The sequence below is a fragment of the Emys orbicularis genome, chromosome 6, assembly GCF_028017835.1.
Source record: "Emys orbicularis isolate rEmyOrb1 chromosome 6, rEmyOrb1.hap1, whole genome shotgun sequence".
In the NCBI taxonomy this organism is placed as follows: Eukaryota; Metazoa; Chordata; order Testudines; family Emydidae; genus Emys; species Emys orbicularis.
In genome coordinates, this window is record NC_088688.1 from 38779218 (window position 1) to 38796081 (window position 16864).

A 16864-nucleotide genomic window follows, 5' to 3' on the forward strand; every position below is an offset into this window, starting at 1 on the left:
ATATATCCTAGTGTCTTGGAGAAAATTTACTGAGCCAAATTTACTGTTTACATAAATGGGTGAATACCATTATAATAGAGTCCCACCTTTTGCTTATGCTGTTGATGAATTTGGCTTGTTGCACATAAGACGCATTTCCATGCTTATAAACAAAACAAAACAAACTAAAGTACAGCATAAAGGAATAATGAAGATAAAATATTAACAGATTTAAAAATCATGTTTTCATGAGGGAAAAACAAAGGTGGGTTGAGCACAGACTCACAGAAATACAACCTTTGTAATAATGAAATACTGGTGCAACAGGCAACTTGGGGATGGATGGGGACTTGCTATAAATATCTATTGAAGCAAATAATTTTTTCCCCATACAAGACTGACCCGTTGCTTTGCCCCTTTCCTCCACCACAGTACAGAGGAAAGTGAGTTCATAATGCAAACTACTAAGCATTTGAATATGTTAATTCTAGCACAGAATTAGAAGGATAGCTTTTCATATATTTTAGTAACTGTAGCACTTTCCATCTCCAAAGTGCAGTGCAAACATTAACTAATTTTACCACATCATCCCTGGGAGGGTAAGCATTAACTCCAGCTTACTGATGATAAAATGAAGACAGAAAGGTTAAGTGACTGGCATAGAAAGTCGGTGGTAGAACGGAAATTAGGACTCCAGAGTTTCTGATGACAAGGGCATGTGCTCCATATAATTAGAGAGCACCTCTCTCACTTACCAATAGAATGTTAAAACTTGCTAGTAGATGTGGTCTGTACCTGTGGAGTTTTAAAAAATTACTGCTGTAAGAATTTTCAAGGTTACTGGGGAGGCTTGTCACTGGTGTGATCAGGCTCAACTCTTTCATTCTATATTTCTGTTGCCAGAGTGAATGTTTTGTTGATTACCAAGCTTTTTATGAACATTTATACAAAGGGGGGGAAATGCTTGTTGAAAAGCTTTTTGACTGCATCAGTAGGCTTTTTTGGATATGAAAAAGGCATTTAGAACACAATAAAGAACTTACTTTGTATATGTAGCCATGAAAGCTAGATCTTTTTAAAAAAAAAAAAAAGAAAAAGAAAAAAAAAAGATGCATTGCATTTCTCAAAAGTAGATAATTGCCTTTCTTTGTTTAAAAAGAAAAAGTACTTGACAGTGAGATTACAGCATTTTACTGAATAATGTAAGGTCTCTTGTTTTCTTGCACAGGTTTCCACTTGAGCGGCACGGTGACAGATCCTGCAATGCAATCGGAGCCAGAAACTGTTTGCAAGGTAGCTATCAGCTTTGATCGTTGCAAGATTACCTCAGTGACCTGTAGCTGTGGAAACAAGGACATATTTTACTGTGCCCACGTTGTCGCACTCTCTTTATACCGGATCCGCAAGCCAGATCAGGTCAAACTGCATCTTCCCATTTCAGAGACACTCTTTCAAATGAACAGAGACCAACTACAAAAGTTTGTACAGTATTTGATCACAATGCACCACACAGAAGTTTTGCCAACAGCTCAGAAATTAGCAGATGAAATTCTTTCTCAGAATTCAGAAATCAATCAAGTCCATGGTAAGTTTAGCAACTGCTTTTCCTTGTCTTCCCTTTGTTCACCCGATGTAGTTTCTTCATCCTTTTTTTTTTTTTTTTTTTTTGTATGGAGTTGAGAAAATCAGGTAATGTATGTAAATGTGGATCATTATTCTACCATTCCTTTAAGATGGTTTGAAAAAAACCTGCTAGTTTGCAAGAGAAACCATGTATAAGCAATACGAGTGATCTATATCGCAGTATCTTATAACTAATGTAGCAATGTAGTTTGATCCATATTACAATTACATTTGTTTTTCTGATCTTCTTTCTACAGCCATCTTAAGAATACCTGTTTTGCAGTAAACATACTGAATATATTTTTGATAGTTTCTCTTTACTGTTAATCTTTGAAATTCTGCTTATCCATAGCTTCATTTCAAAGGCGCTTTTAAAAGAAGCAGAAAAACAGATACAATCATTAATATTTTTTCTTTAATTTAAATTAAGTTGTCTGTGGTCCTTTGTGTTTGGGTTTTGTTCTGCATTGGAGTCAGGAGAGGAAATGGGAAAGGATAATGTATTAAAGATATAAGGCCAATTGGCAAAAAACTTGTTCTAGCCTCGCCATTGCAGGAGCATTAGCTGCAGTTGTTGGGTGAGAAAGCATATTTGACTGACTTTGTTCATTAAAGTGCCATCTGGTTTTGTTCTGCTATAGTGCCCAGTATGTAGTAAGGACTTTCCAAATAGTTACGAGGATTGGCCCCTACTCATAGGAACTTTCAATCCAAGGACAAACAAGTACACAAATGTCAGAGGAAAAGGAATAAGAATGGGCAATTTGTATGTACAAGTCAACTTGATTCACTGTAGGCAGCACAGCACAAGTGGATCTTCCATGTCTGCATTTTGGTCCACCTGAGAGGGCCTTCCAGATGGGAGCCACATAGAAGAAGGCACAGTGGGGATTGTTTAAGAATTAGATGGAAAGGTGAAGTTGGGAGCAATGGTGGAGTGGAGAAGATTGGGGGACAACATGATGCTTGACAAGGCAGGATAACTAGGGTGGGGAGGAATGATCGAGGAATATGAGTTTAGTGGCAACATTTTGTCTGGGCTGCGGGGGAGGCTAGAGGAGAGGATTAATCAAGATTGAATATAATGAGAACCTGAAACAAGAGAGTTGGCTGTGAAGGTGGAAAAAAATAAAGGACTGTTTTTTTAAAAGATGAGGAGGAAGAAGCAGAAGGATTTGGAAATAGCATTAATGGGTGGGGCAAGGGATTGGAAGAGTGAAAAATAATGCCCAAGTTGTGGGTTAGAGTGACATGGAGCTTGGTGGGATAGCCTACAGTGATAGAAAAGGGGGGAAGAAGAGAGAGATGCTGAAAGGAGGAGAAAGGTCAGAGAGCTAAGAGGACAGCTGGGAGAGGAGCAGCAAGCATCTTAAAGTCCTAGGAGGCTATGATGTTGAAGAGGAGAAGCTCCACAGTAATAACAAAAGCAGTATAGGGGTCAGAGGACGAAGCTAGAGTAGAGAGACCTGGGTTGCTGTACAAAATTAAAACTGTAATTATACTAATCCTGGATACATTGGCCTAGAAAAACCAGCCACTTTATTCAGTTTGAAGTAGGGCTCCCTTCCAGTTGGTAGTACTTAACTTCTAACATGCCTTTAAATGTTTATTTTAAAACTGATATTGAAACCAAAACAATAAAAACAAAAGAAAACAAAGGTTGTAAAGCACTAAACAAGCTTTTGAAAGTGTTCATTTAAGCGTATGGGTAGGATGGGTTAAGAGTATCTACAAAACTAAAATGTTTGTCAGCTTGTGTGCATTGCAATTACTTTTGCCTGTAAACTATAGCAATAAGCCTATTTTAATTGCCAATATAATTATCTAGTAATCAAACAGTGGCAGGAATATACAAATAGGAAATCCAACTTCAAATCCAAACAAGCCAAACCAATGATCCACTACACCCTGTTAAATGGTTTACAAGAAAAGGGACCTGTACATCAGAAAAGGGTTTAAAAAAATAAAACAAAACGTCTCTGATTTTTAAGAAGATATATCCATTTTAACTTGGTAAATAAGTTTCTGTTAAGAAAAAGTAGAACTTTCTAATACACAGCAAGTAAAGAGTATTCCAGCTGCACATATGCTCAAATCCAGAGAATTTTAATTGGTCTTTACTCAAATTTTTATGTTGAAAAATAAAAAAACCTGTTCCACAAAACCTATTAAACAATTAGTTTTGAGTTCTAACAGTGTTGACATACATAAGGGTAAGATCACTATCCAATCTGCCACATCCCCTTTGCCCTTAAAATGAACTTAGCTAGTTCCCAGAACAAACTTTTTTTATAGCAGGTGTGATATATATATACTCTGTTTCTAATGCAAAGCCATGTTTCCTACATTTGTATTGCTATGGATAGTTTACTAACATCATTATATACATGGACTTTGCTGGTCACCTTTGTATTAAGTTAACTGTTCACAGATGAATGCTGCTGAACACTGTTTAGAGCACCAATTGCAGAAGTCGCCTCCAAATCTGATTATGGCATGTCTTTAAAGTGCCATGCTGAACCTCTTAGTAAATGGAGCGTGATCTTGGGGTGACATGGTCAGAACATTTGAGCCAGGAAGATAATTTTGGCAGACACACTTTGAATGGATCTGTAGGGGACAGCATAGGTATCAAAGATAAAGAAGAGGCTTCAGTAGTCAAGACGAGGGAGGAGTTGCCTGGAGAAGAGATTGAATTTTGGAAGTCTAAAGGGGGAAGAAGGAGCAAAACGTGGACATGGCCTGGGTATGTGGATCTGTAGAGGGCAGAGTTAATGCCAAGGGTACGGTTATCGGGTTTTTTTTGTCAAGTGTCATAATCTAAGTGTTACCTATCTGACAAGCTCCTGTTTGCTTAGTGGCTGACACTGGGGATTGAATTGGGGACTTCTTAAGGCACAAGTCCCTACAGCTTGAGCCAAAGAGACAGGCTCTGTAGCAGAGGGCTGTAACAGACTTGTCTGTTGCAGTTTGGGCACAAGGGAGAGCACATAACACGCTAACCAATGGGTTACCTGAGCATTGACTGGGGTCAGTACCAGGTTGTAAGGCCTTCAAGGAACACTTAGGGTAGTGCTGATGGTTCAGTAAGTGGCTCCTTCTTGGTCAGTATTGGTCCAAACCTATAAAACTGGTTTGTGAGATCATTGTCCTGTTTGTCCTTTTAAAATGAGGCCAAATCTATGCTAGGCATGCTTTGCTGGTATAGGTATACCAGCAAAGTGCTCTTGGTGTGGATGCATCTCATACGAGCAACACTGCTAGTTCTAGCGTGCCTACCCTTTCTCCTGCAAGGGGAACAAGCTAAATCAGCAAAAGTCCAGTTTTGGCAGTATGATTGTGTCTACACTATGGGCTTTTGCTGCCACAGCTAGCTGTATGGGTCGCAAATCACACCTCTGACCAACATAGTAATGCTGGCAAAAATTTGTAGTATAGACATGGCCTGGAATGTAGAACTGAGGTCCAAGATCTTGTATACCTGCCAACTCTTGCTCTTTTTTGGAAATACTGAGTGAGAAAACAAATATTTTGCTAACAAATAGGAACTTCCCCTCTCTTGGATAAGCACAATTAACATGTTAATACTGCTGTCCCAGTTGGCTTCATCTGCAGAACTATATAGGGTTTATCTGTAACTTCCAAATGGACTTCCTGTCCTAAATCATGTAGGACAAGTTTTTCTAGGTCTAGATCAGGGGTCGGCAACGTTTGGCACGCGGCTCTCCAGGGTAAGTACCCTGGCGGGCCGGGCCAGTTTATTTACCTGCTGATGCGGCAGGTTCGGCCGATCGCGGCCCCCACTGGCCGCGGTTCACCGTCCCGGGCCAATGGGGGCGGTGAGAAGTGGCGCGGGTGAGGGATGTGCTGGCCGCGGCTTCCCGCTGCCCCCATTGGCCCAGGACGGCGAACCGCGGCCAGTGGGGGCCTCCATCGGCCGAACCTGCCGCGTCAGCAGGTAAATAAACTGGCCCGGCCCACCAGGGTGCTTACCCTGGCGAGCCGCGTGCCAAACGTTGCCGACCCCTGGTCTAGATGATATATACCCAAGAGTTCTGAAGGATCTTATCAATTTAAATGGCTAGGAAAAATCATGCAATCTCATTAAGAAACGTGACTGCACCAAAGGATTGGAGGGTAACACATGTTGCACCTGTGTTTTATAAAAGACTCTCTTAAAGATCCAGAGAATTACAGACCAGTAAGCCTTCTATACCTTATAAATTGGTTCAAACTCTAACAACAAACTAAAAAAAACCACACACCTGGAAAACTATATGGGTAGGGTCTAAGCAGATTGGCCAGACACCACTTTCCTTTGTAGAAACCAATGTGATAGAATTCTTTGAATGTATGAAGTGGTGGATAAAAGAGAACCTGTTAACTAAGAGACTAATTTGTAGTGTTGTGGTAACAGCTATAGACACTAAGTAGTCGAGGGTGAGGGATAAAATATTATCCTGCATAAGAAACTGGCTAAAAGACAGAAAACAGAGAGTGGTCATTTTTCATCATAGGGAAGCAGAATGCTAACTGCAGGGTGACTTGAGGTTTCATACTAGAACTGGTGTTTTAATGTGTTGTTTAATGATCTGGAAGTAAGCAGTGTGGTGGCAAAAACTGCAGAAGACAAAGAATTATTTAGGTTAGTCAAAACCAGAGAAGATTCTGAGGAACTCCAGAGAGGCCTAACCAAGCCAGGTGAATGGGAGAGATAATGGCTGATGAAACTCAGTGTTGATAAATTCCCTTTAACATATATTAATTTGTAACTTGAACTATTCATACAGATTACATGGTTCAAAATTAACAGCAGTGACTCAGGAAAAGAAGTTGAGCGTCATTGTGGACACTCAATGAAGATCTCAGTTCAGTGTGCAGTTATAGCTTAAAGCAAGTAAAATGCTAGGATGCATAAGGAATGGGATGGAGAATGATACAGAAAATATTATCCCATTGTGCAAATTAGTGGTTTGCCTTCATCTGGAGTACTGTCTGCAATACTGATTAATTCTGCAATATCCTTTTTGAGATGCAGTAGAGGAGATTCAGAGAAGGGTATGAAGAGTGAAGAGGACCATGGAAAAAATCTCATATGAAGAAACTGAAAATATTTGGCCTGAGTATTTTAGAAAGGAAACTAATAACAGGACACATGATAAATGTATACAAAATAATGCATGGTCTAGAGAAGGTAGTTTAGGAGTTTCTGTTCTACGAGACAGGGAGCACCAGAACAAGGGGACACTTAATGATTATTGAAAGGTGTGCAGTTCAAAACTGATAAAAGCATATGCTACTTCACACAACTAGACTGTGGAATTCATTGCCACAGGGTGTTGCTGAGGCCAAGAATTTAGCAAGATTTTGAGTGATTGGACATGTATAGAAAACATGAATATCCAGTTGTAATAGTTAATGTGAGGAAAGTGTTTTGGAAGATGTATGTAACCATGCTTCTGGGCAGTTTTTTAAGACTATATTGAGGGTTAGGGTAACACTTTCTTGTATAATCCACATCTGCCTACTATGACGTTTCTTGCAACTTCTTCTGGTGCTGGCCAGTCTCAGATATTGAGCTAGATGGATCACAGATGTGATCCATGTGGCAATTCCTGTATTCCTGTGCTACTGTGTACTGTTAAATAGGCACAAGTGTTCCTCCCAAAAAGGTGTTTGAAATTTATTGGCAAATGAAGTGCTTCAGCTATAAGTTTGAAGCATTTAGGGATCAAAGGCATAATATAATTGTGACTGTTAATTTGACCATGTGTTGATTTTTATATAATTCAAATGGTGCCTCTAAAGTAATTCAGTTTAATTCTGACTACACTTATAGAAGTTAATTACCATGCTGTTGTGTCGGTAACGGTACAGAATCACTGCACTCTGATAGGCTGAAACAATTCCATTTTTGCTTACTACAAATTAAAGCATGCTCTTATTTGAAATTTTATTTCCATGCCCTCATCCCCTCCTCTTAATGCTGTCATTGGATGACACTTCAAGCTTTAAATCAGGGATCGGCAACCTTTGGCACACAGCTCACCAGGATAAGCACCCTGGCGGGCCGGGCTGGTTTGTTTACCTGCCACGTCCGCAGGTTTGGCCGATCGCGGCTCCCACTCGCTACGGTTTGCCGTTCCAGGCCAATGGCGGCGGGAAGCAGCAGCCAGCGCATCCCTCGGCCTGCGCCGCTTCTCATAGCCCCCATTGGCCTGGAGCAGCGAACTGCGGCCAGTGGGAGCTGCGATCGGCCGAACCTGCAGACGCGGCAGGTAAACAAACCGGCCCGGCCCGCCAGAGTGCTTACCCTGGCAAGCCGCATGCCAGAGGTTGCCGATCCCTGGTTTAAGTGATCTACAGTTAATTTTATAAATATTTTTACAAATTTAAATGTAGATGTGAAGAGTACTAAAGTATGGCTTCAATAAGTGGTTTGCATAGGTTTGACTGAAGATAGCTACATTGTTCAGAAATGAGGAGTGGGGGAATTGTACATAGATACTGTTTGTATTTTAAAGCACAGATACTGTTTGTATTTTAACCAGATTTGATGGATGGTAGTTCCTGAGTAGTCTGCACTATACAGGCTTCCTTTTTTCCTGTGCTAGAGTCTAGAAAGTCACAACCCTGGTAAATGCAAGTTTGAAAGAGAAGTCTAAGCTCCTTGTTCCATTCTCTTTCAAATATTGTTCTTTTAGAGTGAAATTTCTACACTTGCATCATTCTGTTCAAAGGTTAAACGTAATTCAAAAGCTCAAGCCAAGTTGTCTGAGATGTTTTAAGCAATGTCAACAAGAAAAATGTCTTTTAATAGACTTCAGAAATTTAAATTAAAAATAAAAATGATTCTTCAGCTCAGGACTTGAAAATGGGTTAGTTTTTTAAAAGGTAGCTTTTCATTGTCATAATAGTCTGTAGAGACAAGCACCTTTCTGAAATAATTTGGTTCATGGATATCATAACAAATGTTTGAAAAAGACATAGTGGCCATGCACGATATTTTTAAATATATAAACATTTTGCTTTTAAGCCATAGAAGCACAAATTAAAAATGTATATCCTTATTCATATACTGAACATGTTTGTGTATACATAAATTAAAAATGGCCATAAGTGCATTAAATAAAATCTATTTTAAAGACCAGTCATGACAGATAAGTTAACTAATCCTGAGGTGAGGAGGGAACAAATATATGGGAGTGTCTAAACTGACACCATTTAATTACAGGTTTTTAAAATATTTCATATAATTAGATAGTGCTTTTCACTTTCAAAGCTCAAACGTATGCTAATTAATCCTCATGACACCTCTGAAGCACATAAGTAATATTTATCCCCAATTTACAAATAGGGAAAGGGAGTTGGTATTGGTGCTAGGATTAAACTCAAGAATTTCTGGCTCTCCGTTCTATGCTCCTTCCAACAACAAACCATACTTCATTAGAGATTTAGAACTGTGCATTCAGGAGCTGCATTGAGTCATAAGAGAAGCATTCTCTTGGAATTGAGCCTTTACCTTTTTTTGACGTGCAACTTATCCCTCCCTGCCAATGGTTGTCTGGTATACAGCTGCCTTTGTAATGTAACCCCCCTTTCCTCCCTGGGGACAAGCAACACTCACCTGTGCGCCTGGGCTCCTGATGTTGTTGACAGAACAAGAGATCCTGGTATCCCAGTGGTGATGTTGGATAGGTGGGAATCCTCTATACCCTACTCTGCTGCAGTCCTTTTACTTGTAAAGGAAATTAAAATTGGCAGTGCATCCACCTGGCTGGGCCCTGTACACACTCAATGGGAGCCTCCAGGAATAAACCTATTCTAATCTGTGCAATGGGTCTAACTAAAAAATACCAATTATAAACAATATACACCTAGTATACATTTAGATTAAGGTTAACGTACCTTTACTTAACAATTTAAGGAAACATGGTATAACAGACTGAGATTGAATGTCATTATTAATTTAAGTCAGCGAGGGTGGCACTTTCATCAATCCATTAAAAATACACTTTACAGTAGTAAATGAAACTTCTCTAACTTGCATTAAAACTGCCACCATTTAACCCACACCTGAGTGGACACTCCTCTGGATTTCAGCGTTCTAAACACTTGTTTTTGTGGGCGCGCTTGGAGATCTTGAGGCTGAAGACACTTTGTTGGTCCAGTGAATCAGTCCAGCCAAGGCAGCAAGGGACAGAACAGTTCTAATTTGGGATCCTTTCAAGCTGCACACCCCTTCTGAAGACTGGAGTTGTTTTAATCAAATGTCAGCAAACCTGGATTCTGGTTTGATGAGAAGACTGCTCTGCTCTGCTCTTCTCAGACTCAGACAACCCCTTAAAGGCTTTGCTGTGCTCCTTCCCTTGCAAGTACTTTCCCAAACAGGGGTGGTGGTTACTCGCACTGCCTTCACTGCAGATCCACCTCAGTTAGCGTTGGGCACAGCAACAGTCTCTGCCCTGCATCCAGTGAAGCCACCAACAGTCTCTGAGGCTTCCTGCTTGCTCAGAGCCCCAGCAGATTCTCTGTAGTAGCTTCTGGCTTCCTAGCAGCAGTTGAGCAGCAGCTCCTGGTATGGACAAAGCTCCACAAAAAGCAATCTCATTACTTCTCCAAAATAGAGCCCGTCATATGCTCTCCCTAGAAGAGGAACTCTTTCCCCCCACCCCCTCCCAAGGCATCATGGGAGTTGTGGACTCCGAGGCTGGATTACAGTGCTCAGGATCTTCCCAATTGGAACACTCTCAACTGAGTTCAGAAGCCCCTGTAATAAAGGGTGCCTACAATAAGCAAAAGGAACCACGTCCTTTGTCTTTAAAGCAGTAGCAGAAACTGAGTTTAACTACTACCCTAGCTAATAAAAATATCATATCTATTGCTCTGATGGGGGGAGGAGACACTGGACCTATGAAATGTTTATTATGAGTGAATGTAGTACTCTTGAAAAGTAACCAGTTGAGTGCCCTGGAGAAAAATCTTCTGTTTATCCACAGAACAGGGGTGGCATGGGTAATGGCAACTCAGGTCCCCATACTGCACTACCACTGTGCCTCAACCCTGACCAGCAAGGACTAATTCTTCAGGTGAGAAGGTAGCTTAGAATGGCCATGCCCATTCAGACATTGGCCTCCATGCCTCTTTAGTCCATGACTGTTGACTAAGACCGCCACCAGGGTTGTTGGAAAAAATAGTGAGTTATAACTGTAAACTCTGTGTTTTGGGGAGAACACCCTGTTGCCAAACAGACAATAAATACACATAAGGAAATTCCTTTAACTTTTTTTCTTACTAAAAAAAGGAAGAAGTCAGACCATACTTAGCATAACATGTGCAGCTTTCTGAGAGGGGAGGCTCCAGACTCTGGATGAAGTCTCTGTAATACTAGGCTGAGCCATATTTGTGAGCAGACCCTCAACTTGGTCTCTTTGGCCTTTGTCACCAAGACTTCTGGCAGCTTGCTGGCAACAATGGTTAGGGGCACAGTGCTACTGTGGAAAACCGTATCAGAACCCAGCTGAAACCAGAACATAAGAAAGGCCATACATACTGACTTGGACCAATGGTTCATGTAACCCAGTATCCCGTCTTCTAACAGTGACCAGTGCCAGATGCTTCAGAGGGAGTGAACAGAACAGGGCAATTTAGTGAGGGATTCATCCCCTCTGCTCCAGTCCCAGCTTCTGGCAGTCAGAGATTTAGGGATACCCAGAGCATGAGGTTGTGTCCCTTACCATCTTGGCTAACAGCCATTGAAGGACCTATGAACTTATCTATTTCTTTCTTGAACCTAGTTATACTTTTGGCCTTTACAACATCCCCTGACACAGAGTTCCACAGGTTGAATGTTCATTATGTGAAGAAGTACTTCCTTTTGTTTGTTTTAAACCTGCTGCCTGTTAATTTCATTGGGCCAACCCCTGGTTCATGACTTATGTGAAGGGGTAAATAACACTTTTTCTCCACACCATTCATGATTTTTATAGACCTGTGTCATATCCTCTCTTAGTTATCTCATTTCTAAGCTGAACAGTCCCAGTCTTTTTATGCTTTCCTTTCTTCTTACTCGTATGGAAGCTGTTACGTACCTCTATTAATTTTTGTTGCCCTTCTCTGGACTTTTTCTAATTCTAATATATTCTTTTTGAGATGTGGTGACCAGAACTGAACATAGTATTCAAGATGTGAACATACCTTTGGTTTATATAGAGCTATTATATTTACTGTCTGATTTTCTATCCCTTTCTTAATGGTTCCTAACATTGTTGGCTTTTTTTTTTTTTTTAACCTTCTATCTGTTTTAATTTATCAGTTTGTTCTACAACATATTCTATTGACGCCTCAATCTGGGATAGTTCCTCAGATTTGTTACCTAAAAAGAATATCTCAAGTATGGGACTTTCCCTTACATCCTCTGCAGTGAAGACTGATGCAAAGCATTCATTTGGCTTCTCCACAACAGCCTTGTCTTCCTTGACTGTTCATTTATCACCTCGATCACCACTGGCTCCTCTTTCTGATGTATTTTAAAAAAATATTGCTGTTTAGTTTTTGTCTTTTTTGCTAGTTGCCCTTCAAATTCTTTTTTTGGGCTTCCTAATTATACTTGACTTAACAGAGTTTGTTCCTTTCTATTTTCCTCAGAGGGATTTGATTTCCAATTTTTAAAAGCTGTCTTTTTGTCTGTAAATGCCTCTTTTACTCTGTTTAGCCATGATGGCATTTTTAGTCCTCTTTCTATTTTTTTTTTTTTTTTAATGTGGAGGTATAGATATAATTTGAGCCTTTATTATGGTGTTTTTTAAAAGTTTCCATGCAGCTTGCAGGCATTTCAGTCTTATGACGGTTCCTTTTAATTTCTGTTTAACTAGCCTCCCCATTTCTGTATAGATCACCTTTTTGAAGCTAAATGGTACTATGGTGTGTTATTTTGGTATTTTCTCCCTACAGAGATGTTAAATTTAATTACATTATGGTTGCTATTACTGAGCAGTTCAGCTATATTCACCTCTTGGACAAGATCTTTTGCTTCACTTAGGACTAAATTGAGAATTGCCTCTCCCCTTCTAGGTTCCAGGACTAATTGCTCCAAGAAGTAGTCATTAATTTTAATCTCTGTATCCCATCCTGAGGTGACATGTTCCCAGTCTACATGGGGATAGTTGAAATACTCCATTATTAGTGGGCTTTGTTTTATTAGCCTCTCTAATGTCCCTGAGTATATTTCACAATCACTGTCACCATCCTGGTCAGGTGATTTAGTATATTTCTACTGCTATACTCTTATTATTCAAGCATGGAATTTCTATCTGTAGAGATTGTATGATCGAGTTTGTCATTTAATATTTTTACTATATTTGATTCTATGCTTTTTTACGTATAGTGCCACTCCTCCACCAGCATGACCTATTCTGTCATTCTTATATATTTTGTACCCTGGTATTATTGTGTCCCGTTGATCACCATTCCACCAATTTCTGTGATGCCTGTTATTTCAGTATCCTCATTTAATACCAGGCAGTCAAGTTCACCATCTTAGTATTTGGACTTCTAGCATTTGTATACAGGCACTTAAAAAATCTGTCAATATTTAGTTGTATGCCTTCATGTAATGTAACTGAATTGGAACTCTTTTGCTTGACTGTTTCTCTTCAGTTCCTACCTGTAATTTATCAACTTCTGTCCTCTTCTCTTTGAGGATATAGAATATCCCCTTTAATAAATCCTTCCCTAAGGGATGTGTCTGTCTGGACCGTGCATTCGTCCACACATGTCAACACTCCCCTAAGCCTTAGTTTAAAAACTCCTCTATGAGCTTTTTAATTTTACATGCCAGAAGTTTGGTTCCATTTTGGTTTAGGTGGAGCCCATCCTTCCTGTATAGTCTCCTTTGTTCCTAAAATGTTCCCAATTCCTAATAAACCTAAATCCCTCCTACCAGCACTGTCTGATCCATGCATTGAGACCATGCAGTTCTGCCTATCTAACTGGACCTGCACACGGAACTGGAAGCAATTCAGAGAATAGTACCATGGAGGTCCTGGACTTGCATCTCTTGCCTAGCAGCCTAAATTTGGCCTCCAGGACTTCTCTCCTACCTTTCCTTATGTAATTGGTGTCTACATGTACCACAACCACTGGCTCCTCCCCAGCACTACATATAAGTCTGTCTAGATGTCTTGAGAGATCCATAACCTTCCCACTTGACAGGCAATTCACCAGGCAGTTCTCCCAGTCATCACAAACCCAACTCTCTATACACCTCTACCCCGATATAACGCTGTCCTCGGGAACCAAAAAATCTTACTGAGTTATAGGTGAAACCGTGTTATATCGAACTTGCTTTGATCCTCCAGAGTGCGCAGCCCCGCCCCCCGGAGCACTGCTTTACCGCATTATATCCGAATTCATGTTATATCGGGTCGCGTTATATCAGGGTAGAGGTGTATTTGTAATAAATTCCCCATTACTATTGCCTGTCTCTTCCAAATAACTTGGGGTCACCTCCCTCAGAGGAGGATCCTCAGTGCGAGGTGATATCATGACATCATCTGAAAGGAGGGTGCCCAACTATGGGATTGTTTCCCTCTGCTCCAGCTTGATATAGTCCTTCCCCAAGACTTTCATCCTCCTCTACAGCACAGAAGCTGCCAGATTGGGGGTGGGACCGCTCTGCTGTGTCCCAGAAAGTCTCGCCTCTGTACCACTGTTTTCCTTAGCTCCTGCAGTTCAGCCACTCTGGTTTCATGAGCCCGTACGTGGTCTCTGAGGGCCATGAGCTCCTTGCACTGAATGCACACATACGCCACCTGCCCACAAGGCAGGTAATCATACATGCTGCATTCTCTGCAATAAACTGGATAGCCCCCACTCTGCTGCTGGACTTGTGCTTCATTATTTTTACTCTTGCAGGGTTTGGGGTTTTTTCAGTGGAAGGGTGGTTGGTTGGTTGTTTTCTGTGGGGAGGGAGGGATTGGAGGGGTCAGTTATTGGCCTAAATTTAGAGAATGTTTATTAGGTGTATCTGGCTCTTGTGCTCCCGCTCTAATCTCCCTCCGAAAACTGGTTGCTGTCCCTGTTTGCTATCTCCTCTAGTTGCTTAGGGGCTGGCTGTTCTCCCTGAGTTAGCCATGCCCCCTTGTCAAGAGGTCCTAAAGGGATCAGGGCTCAATGGATGGTAGACAAGCACCTCACTAGGAAGCTGTCAGCCTAGGCCAGGGGTGGGCAATCTACGGCCCGCAGGCCAGATCCGGGTCAGGCTCCCGGAAGCCACAGCATGGTCCCGCTCCAGCCAGGGCGCAGGGTCGGGGAAAGCACCACGCAGCTCCCGGGAGTCACGGCATTGTCCCGCTCCAGCTCCTATGCACTCCAATGGCCCCCTCCGGCGCTCCAATAGGAGCTTCAGGGGCGGTGCTTGCAGATGGGGCAGCATACAGAGCCGCCTGGCTGCGGCTCTGCATAGGAGCCAGAGAAAGGGCATGCCGCTGCTTCCGGGAGCCAGCGCCCCTGAGCCTCTCCCCATGCACCAACCCCCTGCCCCAGCCATGATCCTGCTCCCCAAACCCCTCGATCCCAGCCCGGAGCACCCTCCTGCACCCCAAACCCCTCGATCCCAGCCCGGAGCACCCTCCTGCACCCCAAACCCCTCATCCCCCAGCCCCACCCCAGAGCCCACACCCCCAGCCGGAGCCCTCACCTTCCCCCCCGGACCCCATTCCCCCACCCCAACCCGGAGCCCCCTCTCGCACCCTGAACTCCTCATTTCTGGCCCCACCCCAGAGCCCGCACCCCCAACCCCAATTTTGTGAGCATTCATAGCCCACCATACAATTTTTATTCCCAGATGTGGCCCTCAGGCCAAAAAGTTTGCCCACCCCTGGCCTAGGGTAAGCACGCTGCCTGCTAAATAGACCACACTATATGCTTCAATCAAGAAAGCACACAACAGACAAACAGACAACAAACTCACCCCAAGGGTCACCTAGTCACTCCTCCTCCACCTGGAGAACTCCCTCAAAACTGCCCTGTTCATTACTCCTGTATTGGAGAACTCTCTGGCAACGTTATTGTTACAGTTCTGGGCTGATTTGATACCAGTGTTCCAGTGACAGGATGTCATTACTAGAGAATCTACAATATCCTTGTTGAAATTCAGCATTATAGCACAAACTGACTTACGAGCTTTTGATTCAAATGTAAATAGTTCCAGAAAGAATTTGGTTTTTCACAAATAGCGAAGTTTAGCTGTGACATCTTACTAAATTGTTTTAATACAATTAAAACTAACACCACAAAAATGAATTTAAATTATAATTTATCTCAGCCAGTTTATTTTAAAGCAAGTTTTGTGTTTTATATATTTTATAAATGACAAGTGCAATAAGTAGTTGTCGTTCTGTGTTTTGGAGCAATGAAATATTTAAGCTATTTTGCAAGGTGATACAAAAAACTGGTTACTGCAACAGCTGCACTGCCTGTTCTCCTGTGGCTTGATTTCCCTTTTTATCTCATTTTCTGCAACTGAAGACTTATCAGCATTTGTTTCATGTAGTGCACTGGATTGAAAGCCCCTTAAAATGAACAGAGTAAAGAGAGAAGCACTTTTAGAGTGAAGTTTTTTATTCCTTAGTTTCATAGTGTCTTGGGCTCAATTTTTGTCTTCACACACTCTAAACAGTTCCCCTGGAAGTCAGTAGGAGTTGTACGTACATATTCAAGGACACAGTTTTTCTCTCTCAATTTAAAAACCTATTTAAGGATACAATCCACACAAGTTTCCCATTCTTAAGGTCTCAAGCATTAGGAACTCCAAGCTATAAGATTTTTGGCTTTCTGAGGTACTAACAGTTGAGTACAAAACACCTCTCTGCTCCTCAAAATCTTCCAGTTGTCTTCACTAGTCAGAGAAGGAGCTCGCTTCAAGAGGTTCAACCAGTTTTTCAGCCATCTATAAGCTTTTCTGCATGGCATAGCGAGAATGGAGAAAAAATTACTAAATCAATATAATTGAAGTAGTGATTTTTAATTAAAAAACTCTGGAGAACTTTCTGTCCTCTTTTTAAATTTCTCAGCATTTATTGAAAAAAGTATTTGAATTGATACCTTTGTTTCCAGTTAGTCCACTATTTTTATAGTGTCAGCTGACCCAGGCCAGTTGCGGGTTTTTAACTGCAGTTTAGACATACCCTTAGGCCCTGTCTAGACTAAGATTTAAGTGGTGAGATGTTACATCGAGTTACATAGCTGAATTGCTAACAGG

The 16864-nt window shown here is 41.5% G+C and overlaps 1 protein-coding gene across 2 annotated transcripts in view; it reads left to right on the forward strand.

The window, feature by feature from the left end:
- ZSWIM6 (zinc finger SWIM-type containing 6) overlaps window positions 1-16864 on the forward strand; it is a 168922-nt gene that overhangs the window by 96309 nt on the left and 55749 nt on the right. For both annotated transcript variants that reach the window (XM_065406676.1, XM_065406678.1), the window contains exon 2: window positions 1208-1564. In XM_065406676.1, the coding sequence (XP_065262748.1) occupies window positions 1208-1564 (357 nt within the window). The remainder of the gene's footprint in view (window positions 1-1207; window positions 1565-16864) is intronic.